Below are 14,737 nucleotides of genomic sequence, written 5' to 3' on the forward strand. Positions count from 1 at the left end.
CTATGTTTGTTGATATTCTATGCGTTCTTAGGTCGTACGCCTAATTGCGATGAGCATTGGTACAATATCAGTTTTAGTATCATCAAAATATGGTAGATGGCGAAAATATAATTGCGAAATTATTAATTAAAATTTTTTTTTCAATTTTCAAATTACATTTTTTTCTATTTTCACAAAAAAGTTTTAGTCTACAATGAAAATTACACGCATGACGGCGAGTGACCTAGCTAATAAAATTACTTTCGTTTTTATTACGTAATACGTGTTTTTCGTTTAGAGACACGGATTTTTGTCGGTTTCGTTTAATAAACGCGCAATGATTTCGAGAAACAACCAATTGCGTGTTAGGAACACAACACAAGGTCATTGAGAACGCGCCTCTACTCACCCTGAAAAACGTTACACATATTTCGTTCTCATTTACAATATAATATAAATATTAGTATGAATTTTTGCTTCATTTAATTTAAAAACTTGCTCTTGCGATAAATTATAATATGAAATTCACAATGACATTATGGAAAATGATTACGAATAACAATACGTAAATAGATAGCTCTTACTTAATTTTTATTTATTTATTTTTATTTTATTTATTTCATTTACTTCAGATTTTGCATTTATATTATATTCATTTACAATAACTATAACTTCGGAACAAAATAAAAATAATGATAATAATAAAACAAAATATAAAAATGAATGTCAAAACTACCTTAACCTAAAGGCTAGCTTGGATCCAGAGTGCTCAACATGCACACGTGTCCAGTGTTGAATTATTGGGAAGTCCAGTGTGCTTAGGGAGAGTTTTTTAACGTTCTCGATAGCGTAAAAGTTAACTCATATTTCTATGGAATTGGATCGTTTGCGTACGTTTGCCGCTAGGGGCGCTGTTCCAAATGCATACAAAATTGGGTTAACTTTTACGCTATCGAGAACGTTAAGAAACTCGCACTAAGCACACAGATCCGTCCGCGAGGCAAATAGACGTAGGTAGCTGTTGCGACTGACCCGCACGCGGCGAATCACGGAAGAAATGTTTTTGATTAATTTATATCGAAAACAATACCTGTATAAAACGACCATCATGTAGGCGATGACGGCGACGCTTATGGAGCACAGTATGGCGAGCAGAAGAATTTCCATTGGTGTTGTAGGGTATATAGGCAGTTCTGACCCCTTGCCCCATTGGAGCGGGGAGCCTTTCCCGTCGACAACGTCGAAATCTAAAATAAAGTATTTAATGTTTGTGTTTACGTCATCGATACGGTGTTTCGAAAACGTTGTGGACTAAAGGATACGACGCTGGTTTTTTTTTTAAAATAAAATAGTATCACGTGGTATTTAGATGACGTCATGGAACTCGCTGCAGAAAATTATTTTATTATAAAAACTAACGTGGATTCTAGTGATAGTGATTAAAATATTAATGATTTAAATTTGATTCTTAACTTTTAAGTGTATTTTTAAATTCATTAAACTTAATGTTTAAAAATATAATTTGTTTTAATTTTAACACTACTGTGAATACACCTTTACCCTGCAGTTGCACTGATGACACACTGCATTCTTAACGCGAACGAACTATAGTCTTAGGAAGCGATGCGTTTGTGTCGATGTTCGAATCCCGCAGGCCGGTACCAATTTTTTAAATTATATATTATGTATTTAACGAAATAAAAACGAATGATTTCCGAGATGAAGAAATAACTTTGGGTAATAAAAATGAAATGATTTGCCTAAATGTCACAGTAACCTTGATAACTTGGACCTAGACTCAGAGGATTTGTCAAATATGTGAAGGATATCCTATTTAACGATGGCTAGTTATCAATATTTGTAATTTCACTTGTGTTTTCAATAGCCAAAGCTATGCACATTAATATGGTTTTGCTGAGTGCACATACTATTTAGATTGCAATCCAGATTAGATCTAGGTACTACTTGTACGATTTAGCTAATATGTACTGTAATTATTGTAATGTGTTTTGTGCAACAACAAATAAAAAAAAAACACCTAAAATTTATATCTGCCTACGGGATTGGACAATTGGCAAGGTCGCATCACTCGATACAAATTTTAATGCACCGGGCGTCTTTCCCTTTCAGGCCACTACGACTTAGGACAGTCTCGCCTGCTCGTACACAAAGAACTATCTGCCTTGTGATGTCCTAATAATGTTTATTATTGTCTCCAACGAGTGCCTCCGAAAATCGCAGATACGTCAACCCTATTGGTATAACAGCTCGTAACTTTTACGATGTACTGTACGAAATTAGTGTCTCAATTCGTTCATTTTAGACTAAGAGCAGGTGCACTGAAGATATATTTATTAAAGTTTACGATATTCTTTTTAGACGTCCCTTGTGTCTTGTGTCTGTGTTTCAGACCAGAACCACTGATATCGAATTTAATTATGCTTAAGTACTATTACTATAAATGGTTGCTTTATTTTTAATAGTTTATAGACTTAAGAAAGTTACATAATTATTTATTTCACAGCATTAATGAGCAATTTACGGTAAATACGTTTTATAAGATATGTTTTTTTTTTTCACAATTAAGACCTTTTTTTACGCTGGAGAATCCATTTACCGGTGCCCGGTCGATGTATGGATATATAAAATAGAACGAATTCTAATTTGCGCGTATTAAAAAGCGCCCACACGTATGCACACTTTAAGCAATAACTATAATTACTAATGGTCCCACGGTTGTCGAAATTCGATTATAATTAATTGAAATTATAAGTTTGTAAACTATAATGGTTTTATTGTCAAATATTATTATAATTCTTTAATCACAGATCTCGCCAAGACTACGCTTTAGACGAACAATGTTAAAGACAAACAATATTTAATCTATTTTCAATTTGACGACAGACTATAAGCAATAAGAAAAGTTTGACAATAAACAAATAGTATGCATGCGTGTGTGTGTCAAATAGATGGAAATTTCATACTCCTCCCTCCGCGCAATTTTCGTAAAAAGGGGTACAAAGTTTTTGCTTCACGTATTAATATATAGATTACCGGGTAGTATGTCAATGGGATCAAGCGCTGCAGCTAATGCTTGCCATCTCAGCGGTGGTGGATCCTTCTCGTCCGGATTCCGAACCCCCACAGCAAGTTCGGGACTTACGCGATGACTCAGTAGCGTTGGTGGTAGCATTACAACGTAACGACCCGCTGTCGATTCATTGTAGTTGGATAGTATAGTTGACCAATGGTAGTCAGAAAGCCTGAAAAAGTAAATTTCGTTTGAAAAAAAACAGAAGCGCTTCTACATCGCTTAGGATGCACAGAAATTTGCCTGCTGGGTAATTTAGAGCACCGATCTAAAAATCAATTGCCTGACGACAAAAAAAAAATTAAGAAAAAGAAAACCGACTTCGAGAAAATAAAATGAAACTATCATCAATATAGTCGAAGTGTGCATTATTAAGGTTACGCAAAAACTACTGGTTTGATTTTGATAAAATTTAAATGGGCACGCATGAGAAGCAACTGCTTACAAAAAATATAAATAGAGTTTTGAAGTCGGTTAAAAACGTTGAAGCTATGTATGTATGTATTATTTAATTCAATATACTCACATAATATATAAATGTTATCGATTTATATCAGTGTTCTATTTGAATAGAACTATCTATATAAGTGATCAATGTTGTTGTATATAAATTTTGCTCAGCGATGACATTTTAATGTACTTCGAACTTTCACGAAAACAGTACTCACCTAGACCACGGCCGCGAATGCGGAGAATGCTTCAACATTATAGTGTCGTTTGTGTCGAGTGCTTTATCCGAGTCGGCCATATCGAACATGGGCGGGAACACCACAGTATTTCGATCTGTACTATTATAAAACATCTCGTACATTGATTCCTTTGTAGATTCCCTTTTATCGACGTAATTTTTGTTCGTCTCGACGTTTTCTAATTTTTCCGCGCTCCCAATGAAATAGTCGACGACACCGGAATCGTAGACGATCGTGGATATCCACACGAGCATCCACAGCATGAAGGCCCGTTGAAAAAACCTAGTCCTCGCCCACATGTTCACAAGCTTGATGCGTTTCGGCACGCGATTGTCCTGATGTCCCGGACTAGAGTTCCGGTTGGCGACCACGTCCGTGGGGCTGTTCTGCGCTAATCCGTTCAGTCTCGGATGGGACTTCGATTTCGTCATCGGTTGCGGCGAAAAGTTAAACTCGTCAGTGTAACTTTTATTGTAACGCCAGTTGAGCGCGTTGTGCATACTAAAATACTCTTTTAAGTGCAATTTATTATTTTTATCCTGGAGGTACTCGATGTGACGCACGTCGATACCGAGAACGGTAGCGAAAAACAAAATTTGTATAAAATAATCGGACAATAAGCTGACTATCATGAATATGGAGAATTCCTGTATGAACGGTACGAAAGTAAAGAAACTGACTGTGAATATAGTGATTTCGGTTAGTAAGTTTTTGGTGATCGACCATCCCTCCCTGCTGAGACCCTGCGCCAATCGTATCTTGACATCCAGCCTCGAGTCGGTCGAAGTTACGCTCTTGGTCAACACTAATACGTTTTCCAAGCCAACGATGATGATGAGATACGGAAATATTTCTTTTCCCTGGTGACTCAACGAGAAGCCGAAGTAAAAACAAATCCCCATCGACATACTTAAACTCCCGGCTATCGTCACGACGGCGCAGGCCGCGAGTCCCAATTTAGATCTTATGTACTCGATCTTCCTTACAGAAAAATATACGTAGAGAAATAAACCGACAAACGTTATTGTCAATGGGACGAGTTCCCGGTAATTGAACTGTCCCGGATAATAGACGAGAGTCACCTCGTCAACATTGACGTGCGACTTGTCTTGATATAGGGGGTACATATCTTGGAGTTTCTTGGTTAGTGATTGAATAAATCTGAAACAAACAAAAAAACATGTTTGTTAAAAATCGTCTTTATTGTGAGCATAAAACATAATATTCGAAGGGTGAAAGGCTATTTGGTTTAAGCGACGTTTCGCTTCATACGCGACATTTATCTTTGTAATTAAAGGTGCGTTTTATTTGGTATTAGCGTCAACAGTTTGATCTTTTTAATTGAACTTCAATTAAGTTTACTCCATTGAAATAGCTGAAGAAGTTTTTTTGTTATAATATTTTTTTCAGATTTTCAGGTAAAGGGGAAAAAAAAGGTCGCCCTAAGAAGACATGGATGGAGTGTGTGAATGACAATATGAGAGATAGAGAGAGGAGTAAGTGTTGAGCTGACGGCTGATACAAGAGAATGGAAGAGAAAAATTAGCTGTGCCGAACCCATCTAGTGGGATAAGGTGAAAAAAAGTAGAGATTTTTTTTCAAATTTTAAACATAAAATGGCTCTCCTGTAAAGTTGCAAAATGTCGCTTAAACCAAATTTAATATCCTTTCATCCCTCGATATGTCAAAAAATCAAAATCAAAATAATAATGAAAAATATTCAACATAAAAGAAAGTACATACTTGTTGAACGTCACAAAAACTAGCCTCCGTCTTGAGAAGAATTGGCAAGAAACTCAGCGGGCATGTCTTTTTTTTTAATATTAGATTTTTTGTTTTTTTTAATATTAGTATTATAAATAGCGGATACGAGACCTGTCTTCGGGGTTGTCGTAGAAAATTGTGACAGCGTATTGCAGTACACGAGGTCGGGCCCGCAACGGATACCGCTTTATTCCGGTGTCCCGCATTTGCATGCCGAACGCCATTTCCGCTATTGAAACTTTCCCTTTTTGCAAGTTCTGCGAAAGGAATGACCTAAATGCATTTAGAAAATTCATAATACTTATGGCCTATAAAGCGATCGGAACACAACAAAACTTCGAAGGTTTTTTTTCCTACCTAATCTGATAGCCTTGAGAGGCTATTTCAGCGTAACCTTAACTAGTAGGTGAGCTCGCGGGGCTCAATCCTGACGACGTTGCTGACACGAACTCTAGCGAGAGCAGTGCTTCGCAGAATCTACCACCGGATCGTAAAGGCGACCCACTGAGAAGATCCGGCGAGAAACTCAGTGGGCTGTGTCTGTGGGTTAATTTACTCGTCGAGCCCTTCGTCGCATAAATTAACCCACAGACGCAGGTGATACATACAATGATACGTCTCCGGTTTTATTATTATTCAATTACCTGATAGTTGTAAACGGTGTTGACTATGTTAGTGTCGAGTGAAAACGTTTGAAGGTTTTGTTGCCACAAATTCGCTGGTGACAGAAGGAGACAACTGTATTCCGGTAGGACACGTTCGATGCTGGCTTTGCTCTCGCGTCGTTTGATAGCTCCGATTTGATAGCAGTTCTGTTGTAGAGTTTGTTTTCTGAAATATGATAATTTTAAACAACAAGGCTTGTTGTTAAAATCATGGGATGAGAGGGGAGGAGTAAGAAACACCAACAACTGAGTTGTATTCATAATTGAAACTACTTTTACCGAACCTGCAAGAGTAAGTATAACGCGTTATTTAAAATATGTTTTATTTTCAACTTATATTCAGTTATTATAAATAAATAATACGGTTTTAAGATTCCCGATGAAACATGTGTAACATTATCAGTTAAACCTATCCAGTAGACGAAAATTCTTTAAGCATCATAAATATTGGACACACAAATATTTATTTAATGAGTATATAAATACATAAATCTAATATCAGTTAATAGAAATAGCATACTAAAATGAAGTATCTTTATTAGGTTAATAATATAAATTAATAGTAATCTTTAAAGTTATAATTAAGTACTAATTAATAGTAATGAAATACTAATTAGAAGAAGTTTAACACCTATCTATATATTATCTTATTATGTATATTAATACGTGAAGCAAAAACTTTGTAGCCCTTTTTGAAAATTGCGCGGACGGAGGAGTGTAGATTTTTCCACACTTATAGAGAACATAGAGAAGGAGAGCAGAATGCTATATTATTTTATATTATGCATTAAACATATATTAAATCAATAAAAAAACATAACACACACTACCATATATTTAACACGCACGCATATATACGTGTTTATTGTCAAACTTTTAGTCTGTGGTCAAATTGAGAATAGATTAATATTGTTTGTCTTTAATATTATTTGTCTATAGTGTAGTCTTGGCTAAATCTGTGATTATAGAAGTATAGTATTTGACAATAGAACCATAATAATGTCCAAACGTATAATTTCAATTAATTATAATGGAATTTCGACTACAAAGAGACCACTAGTATAATTTAATAAGGTTTAATAAGATGTTATAGATAAATATTTATTTAAATCAGTCTAGTAGATATTGCGCTGCTCAATAAAAAAAGACAGAGGAAAATGTTTTATTGGGTATTATATTACACCTAAATGTAACATAATTTTTTTCAATGTATAGAATATATAATTCTGTACATTCCTGTTCCAGTCTTATAATAATATTATAACAGTGAAAAGTCGGAGGACGTGGCGACTGCTATTATTCTAAATCAGTGTGATGTCACGTCGATGTAAAATAAAAAAATCAAATATTTGAATTTTAATTATAGCTCAATGTCATCACGCCGTTCTGTAGATAATTAGTATGAATGCTATTAAAACGTTCTTTATTTGAATTTAATATCAAATTTGTTAGTATTTGCATTATAGAAACAGCTGATTAGTACGGTAGGTACCTAGGAATTAGTTCGGAACACTTTAAAGTAGAATAAGTTTAAAATTTTTAGGTCTATAATGGAAAAATATGATTAACATTCAACATTTTATTGGTGGTGGGACCTCTTATGAGTCCGCGCGGGTAGGCACCACCATCCTGCCTATTTCTGCCGTGAAGCAATAATGCGTTTTGGTTTGAAGGGTGGGGGGCAGCCGTTGTAACTATACTGAGACCTTAGAACTTATATCTCAAGGTGGGGGGCGCATTTACGTTGTAGATGTCTATGGGCTTCAGTAACCACTTAACACCAGGTGGGCTGTGAGGTCGTCCACCCATCTAAGCAATAAAAAAGTGTTTTTGCCTTAAAGATTTTTTTTAATTTACTTTTTTTTTGGACGAGCGTACTGCCCACCTAGTGATGAGTAGTTACCGCCACCCATGGTCATCAGCAACGCCAGGGGCACAGCCAACCCGCTCCCTACCTTTAAGTACTCTCCACAAGCCTCGTTTGAAGAGGTATTTAAGGACATCACAAACAACTATTTAAACTTTAAAAGATGTACGAAAGTTACGTTTTGTTGTTGTTCAGATTCGAACGGACAAATAGAAAAACGACCAGAAAGAAAATTATAGAATATTGTTTAACTATGTATATAAAGTTGACGTGTGTGTGTATGTTACATACAATCTCCAAAACGACTGGTAAGATCTTGATTATAATTTTTTTAAATATTCGGACTGCCTTGGCTGGCTAACCTGTTTGGTACCGATTGAATCATAGTCAAATCAAAGATCAACCCACATAGGGTGCCGGATTTGACAAAATTTACATGAAACATGATTGACGTAACACGAAATTGATGACTCACAAATCTGGATCTTCGTGATTTCTGATGGTTTCTAACAACCGGAACACTTCTTGGATTGGAGCCCGGAACGCGTCCCACATTTTCAAATTCGAATTCCATGGTGATACGCCTGGTATATCAGAACGCAATTTGTTTTTTTTTTTTTAATACGTCAATGTAATAAAATAACTATAATCTATCAAAATTATATTTATTCTTTTTTGGACGTAAAACTAACCAAACATGACGATGTATGTTTATGTAAATGTAAAAGTATAACACTATTATGATTTTTGCCATACTAAAACCAAAAGTATGCAATGTGAATTGTATTTACGAGCAACCATAGAAGACTTTGCGTCTTAAAACTATTACGAGTATGTGCCCTCGATTCCGACCTCAAAATTATCAAATCAGTTTTATTTGTCAAACGATTGGGACAAAATAAACAGTAAGTTGAAACATATCATAACCTAACACTTCGAATAGCATTCTAAGTCATAAGCAAGACATTCCTTGAACACATTTCAGACGTTCCTTGAAGTTATAAGTATGTAGTCCGTCTATACTCTTGAATACCCTTAACATCAATGAGGCATGACATTGCGAAAAGCTGACAACACCAGTCAAAAAAAAATCAATGTGAGCAACGATACATTTCTTCAACGTGAATAAAAAGTATTTGTTGTGTCTGTTCATTTTACATATCTTATAATGATCCATAATAGTATTTATTATTGGTGTACTTTTTTAAGGTCAAGGAACAATAAAATGTAGACGTTAATTATTGACTCGTTCATGTTTGATTAATGATACGGTTTATTATTTCTAGCTAAACCCACTAATGGCTTGGTTGAGTTGATAAATTCACGGCGTGTCTTGCGTGCCGAGCGCACGAGCTCACGCAATGATTCGTGTCTCATCCGTATTGGACGCGTGTTTGTTTGACGCCACACAAACGATATGATGTTTGACGATAGCCCACGCGGGCACACAAAGAGCTTGGATATACCCTACAGTTTTAGTAAGACGACACCAACGAAACAGCGTTATGCGACAGCCGATTGACGCAAAACCGTTCACGTCGCCACCCCCCATTGAGTCATGAAGTCGTATTGACGAGCGACAGACAAAAAGGAACCAATGCTGCTAATATTTGCAATCTTAACACCTCTTCTTGTTCATACAGGAGATACTTTGTCAAAGCTACAAGAAAAAGAAAGACTAATATTGAATAACTCGGACCATACTTTTTAGACCACTTTAAAAGTCCAAATAAAGCTCTGGACGAAAGTGAATCCCCAAATATTCAATGAACGTCTAATAAAAAAATAATGAGAGACTTTATTGAATGTATATGCACTTACCAATTTTTAAAATTATTTGTTGAACATACAGTAGCGGTTTGTCCTTAGCCCAAATATATGGAAGTCTTTGCGTTTCATTGAATAGAAGGTCCAACTGAGAAGTAGGTGCTGCAAAATGTAGAAGCAAACTATAAAAATATGAATTTAATTAAGATCTATTAGTGTGTAATGAATCATCTGTAGGTAAGACGCCCATAGACGACATAGTATGTGGGTGTAGACATGTGATAATGCCGTAACTAAATTCTCACACAGGTTAAATAACTTTTATTTCAAAGTCTTTTATAATCAATTGCTTTTAAATTTATAGTTATATAAATTGATAGTCTGCTCAGAACACTGACCCACACAATGAATGTACAACTGTACAAAAAGACACGACATACGAATTTCCATTACCTTAAATCTTACTGTCTTCGTTAACAAGCCATCGGTGGTCTTCTCATGTCCGACTAATCATTATATGGTGCAGAGTGCAGACCAAGAACTATGAGACGTTTTTGAGAAATGATTGACCTACTTTAAAATGTATGTACTATATACCTTTAACGGTAGCTATTATCATGACTGGTATCTTACTAGCGTTTCTATGCATTACAATGTGATTTTTAGAAGCAAATGGATTCTTAAGCATCGCGGGCTTAAACGAAACTATCGGCTTGTGACAAATATATTTCCTTCCTGAATTCACTGTATAATGAGGTGTTATCAAAAAATAAATACCAGGCATCAATAACTAGGTAAAATAATAATTATTATCACTCGCTGTTACTATAATAATATGAATTTATTCTGCAATAACAGATTTTTATTGAAGATACATATTATACAATTTTGTTTATTGATTTGGCTAAATTCTCTATGTTTATGTGTTTTAATAAAAAAACAATAACATATCATAATCTTGGTTTTTTTTTATTGTGCAAGTCTCACAAAGTTTTTATTAAAATAGGAACCATTACTTGCCGGCCAATAACGATTAATTGTATTTCTTTAAATTAAATCAACTTTTGTTTTGAAACCAAGCAAATGAATAAGAACACAAAATGAGAAACTACCCTATAAAAGACTAACGATTCTCAAATAGATAAAACCCAATCAAGATTACGTTACTTGTTTAACCACAGTTCGATTAAACGACAGTATGGTAACGGCACTATTTTGGTTTATAAAAAATCTCGCTGGAGCTGGAAAATTTCTAGTATCTCAATCCAAAAAATCAAAGGGATATTTCACTATTTAACAGTTTAAAAATGTGCAGTGGTTTATAAGGCTGGGTTAACACGGCAATGTCCTGCACGTTCTCTTTGTATTGGTTATTTTAACGATCAATCACCTGGGTGTTCATACTGTAGATAGATTTTAATTCGTGTAAAAACGAACATTTTTTTATGATTGAAGAATTACTGGTGGCCCAGAAGACTTTCCAGTTTCACTAGGACAGGTGAGCGAGCAAAGGCTCAGCCAGGAGGGGTGGTTATTTGCTAAGAGCAACCCGAGCGCCTCCGAAGGAGACCTCACAACTCAACTAACGTGTAAGCGCGCGACGTTCATTTGGGTCATACTTTTTACCGTCGATCCCATGGGAGTCTGAAGCAAATGTTACAAATTTGGTGTTCTACAATTGTTGGTAATTTATCGTAATTGTATTACATTGAAACAAGTTAATTGACTGGTATTCAGGACATAATTCGTTTTAGTAACGATGGTAGAGTTTAACTCAGGTTAACTTTGGAACTTTTTCACATAGCATATTTTCTTTAAAATCAAATTTACAACGTATTGCATACTCAGTGGCTGAGTCACTAAGTGATTAGCGATCAACTATTATGCCATAGAAGGATGTTTGACCGAATCGAGAAAAATAGTTGATGACTATTGCAGTTTTATTTTTGTTTATGACGTAAGTTCTATGTCTCACCCTTCAACTGCCACAGCCTTCAAGCCGTTATATATTACTGCTTCACAACAAGAATTGGCAGGGTGGTGGTACTTATCCATGCGGACGCATAAGACACCAGTGATTACAAAAAATATCATTTTTGCGTGTTTCAATTTCATCCCAGTATGATTTTTTCATTTTGAAAATAATTTCTATAATGGATTAAGTACATATCTCATTATAAAAATTGGTGCCTGAACTCAAATATGGGCAGAATCTCATTGCTTGATCCGAATTCACCAAACATCTTATCCTTTAGGCCACCATTAATTCATTGAGTAGAATTAAATTGGGATTGAGTTGGATTTGTTATTTCATTGCTTATTTTAGAAATATTTTATATTTATATCTATCATTATTTTTATTACTTCATATTCTATTGGTAAAAAAGTCTATATGTTTGTTAGATTTCAAATTTATGATTCACATGGCTTGTTCATGACAATCCACAAAACTATGTACAGAAAATTATGTAGGGTAGTTTCATCTTTTCATTTTAGTAATATCCAATTATTTTTCAAATTGAAATTAATGCCAAAGCCTTAATTATTCTTAATACATAGGTTATCATGCCATTAAGTCCACCACTGTACTCTTGTGTATAAAATTAAATAAATACATAAATAAAATATTGTGTGTTCAAACACTAAATGTGTGTAGTAACTTACTCGATGTACATATATTATCTGCACATCCAGGATCTGTTGATTGTCTAAGACGGTCACTGTTAAGTGGAAAATTGATCGCTGTAGGTACATTTCCTGGTAGTGGAACATTCAGAAGAGGATAACTGAAAGGAAATTTATTTATTTTCATACATTTGAATGATCAATTAATATTTAAATTTAAGCATTGCATTTAAAATATTCTGAATCTTACTTCTATTACTAATTACAATAATGTTGAATGATGATATTACAGCTCTAAAGGTTATGTTATTGCTAAAGGAAATAGCTTTTCCTTTGGCAATAACACAATCATTACATTCTGCTACCTAACAAAATTGATTATAAATATTTAATCTTTCAATATTAATTAATATTATTTAAATAATTATTAATTAAACTTCCTATATAGTAGGAATGAGAGTGATAACACAATTGACCTGTTGCCATTTGAGGGTGCTTAGATATCATTAGAAATTGAGTGTGGATTTTTCCTCATTGGTCGCCCTATGTAAACAAGTTCTTGGCTTCAGCTTACATTGATATTCAGGAATAGAATTAAATGTTCAAAGGTGAAATTATTTTGAACTTACCAGCATAACAGTACGATGGAGAGTGCGAGCGTGATTGCAGTTATTGGGTACGACGAACAAAATAATCCATATGAATAATAAATTTGAGCTACCCTCTCGGGAAGCGTAGATCCTGCCATTGTTGTCCTCCGTTGCTCAATGGCTTGATTATTGTCCAAGTTGCTCACGCATCACTAATAAATCCATTTCATAACATCACAAAAATAATAGAAGAATCCCTTATATTATTGTTTCTACTCGTTTTGTATATACTATATTGGTCGTGTGCGGGTGGACTAATACTGAAAATTATTACTTGTATATATCGCATCATGCAGTAAAAAACCGCTATATTCACTAACACTGTATGTACTATTACATCAACCAACATCAAGCAGAAACACGCAATGTTGACAGTTCAATAAACAGACAATGACATGACACTCGATCCTAATGACATTTCTGACAGTTGATAGATCTGCTTTTTTGTAAAATAAAAAAGGAGTAAAGGGATTTAGGGTACATGTAATCAAGTTTATTATGTTATTATTACACATGTTTTACACTATATGTACATAAAAAAATTCATAACTTGTATTTTATGAAAAAATGAAAGTTTTATAAAAACGTTTTTTATTCAGCCAGTTTTATGATATAATTGATTTTTCTATTTAATGAAAATAGCTTTTTCTGTCATCATTCGTGATGGGGAGTTAGGGGAGAACGGTAACAACATCTTCACCGACCCTACAGTCAACCTCACCTGCGCGCGCCGGATGGCGACGGAAACCAATCGGTTTCCGTGGTGCTCCCTGCTAGATAGCAAACGAGGCAATGGCGACCGAGAAATGGCGGTATAACCATACAACCTGCCAAGCAATTGGTTGGAAGAGGCTATGGCAAGCCTGGAGATCTAAATAATCTCTAAAACGTCTAGAGTAGTAGGAAGAATAAGGAAGCCAAATGAATGCAAATTTGAAAAAGAAACTACCCCAGGAGGGTACCGGTAATACCGGAGAATCTCTCCCTGAGTCTAACTCAGGCAGCCCCTCGTATTCTGGGGGGGGCACAACTTTGCGATCTGATGGATATGGAATCAACCCTACGAATAAAACAAAATTACCTAATATGGTACAACAAACTTTTCACCGCAGCATGTTTGAAAGAACACGAAGTAACTCATTAAGTGCCATAAATAAAGAACAAGAACCTACGCTATTCCTAACCACAACTAAAGACCTTGAACATAGTACATGGCAGAGTGACCAGGTTCCTCTAATAAAAAGGAAGAGAAATGAATCCCACTCAGATTTAAAAGGAAACAGTAATAAGTTACAGAAAACCACATATCCGATACCAACCCATAATCAATTTGAAACATTAGAGATACTCGACGAAGACGGAAGCGATCCTAAACCAAAAATAGCTAGACCCGAACCTATATTTGTTACGGGTGTGGCATACATAAAAACCCTCAAGGACATACTGAACAAAATTACCAATGATGACACAACGACATATAGTATGACCACTTTGAGGTCAGGACATGTAGCAAAAATCTTACCAAGAGATATAGAAATGTACAAGAAGATCAGGGATAATTTTATTACAAACAACATCAGTCATTATACATATAAGCTCAAAAGCGAAAGGGCTTATAGAGTCGTTCTCCGTGGGCTTCA

General features: G+C 35.1%; 1 protein-coding gene across 1 annotated transcript in view; it reads right to left on the bottom strand.

The window, feature by feature from the left end:
• Positions 1-13,429, bottom strand: part of SCAP (SREBP cleavage activating protein) — a 29,736-nt gene extending 16,307 nt beyond the window's left edge. Inside the window, exons 1-9 of the mRNA XM_028187175.2 lie at positions 13,077-13,429; positions 12,487-12,608; positions 9,877-9,984; positions 8,531-8,639; positions 6,168-6,354; positions 5,635-5,780; positions 3,739-4,920; positions 3,034-3,242; positions 1,070-1,226 (exon numbers count right to left, since the gene is read on the bottom strand). Of these exons, the coding sequence (XP_028042976.2) occupies positions 1,070-1,226; positions 3,034-3,242; positions 3,739-4,920; positions 5,635-5,780; positions 6,168-6,354; positions 8,531-8,639; positions 9,877-9,984; positions 12,487-12,608; positions 13,077-13,195 (2,339 nt within the window). The 5' untranslated portion in view covers positions 13,196-13,429. The remainder of the gene's footprint in view (positions 1-1,069; positions 1,227-3,033; positions 3,243-3,738; positions 4,921-5,634; positions 5,781-6,167; positions 6,355-8,530; positions 8,640-9,876; positions 9,985-12,486; positions 12,609-13,076) is intronic.
• Positions 13,430-14,737: the final 1,308 nt, after the last annotated feature.

The sequence above is a fragment of the Bombyx mandarina genome, chromosome 01, assembly GCF_030267445.1.
Source record: "Bombyx mandarina strain Sakado chromosome 01, ASM3026744v2".
Lineage (NCBI taxonomy): Eukaryota > Metazoa > Arthropoda > Insecta > Lepidoptera > Bombycidae > Bombyx > Bombyx mandarina.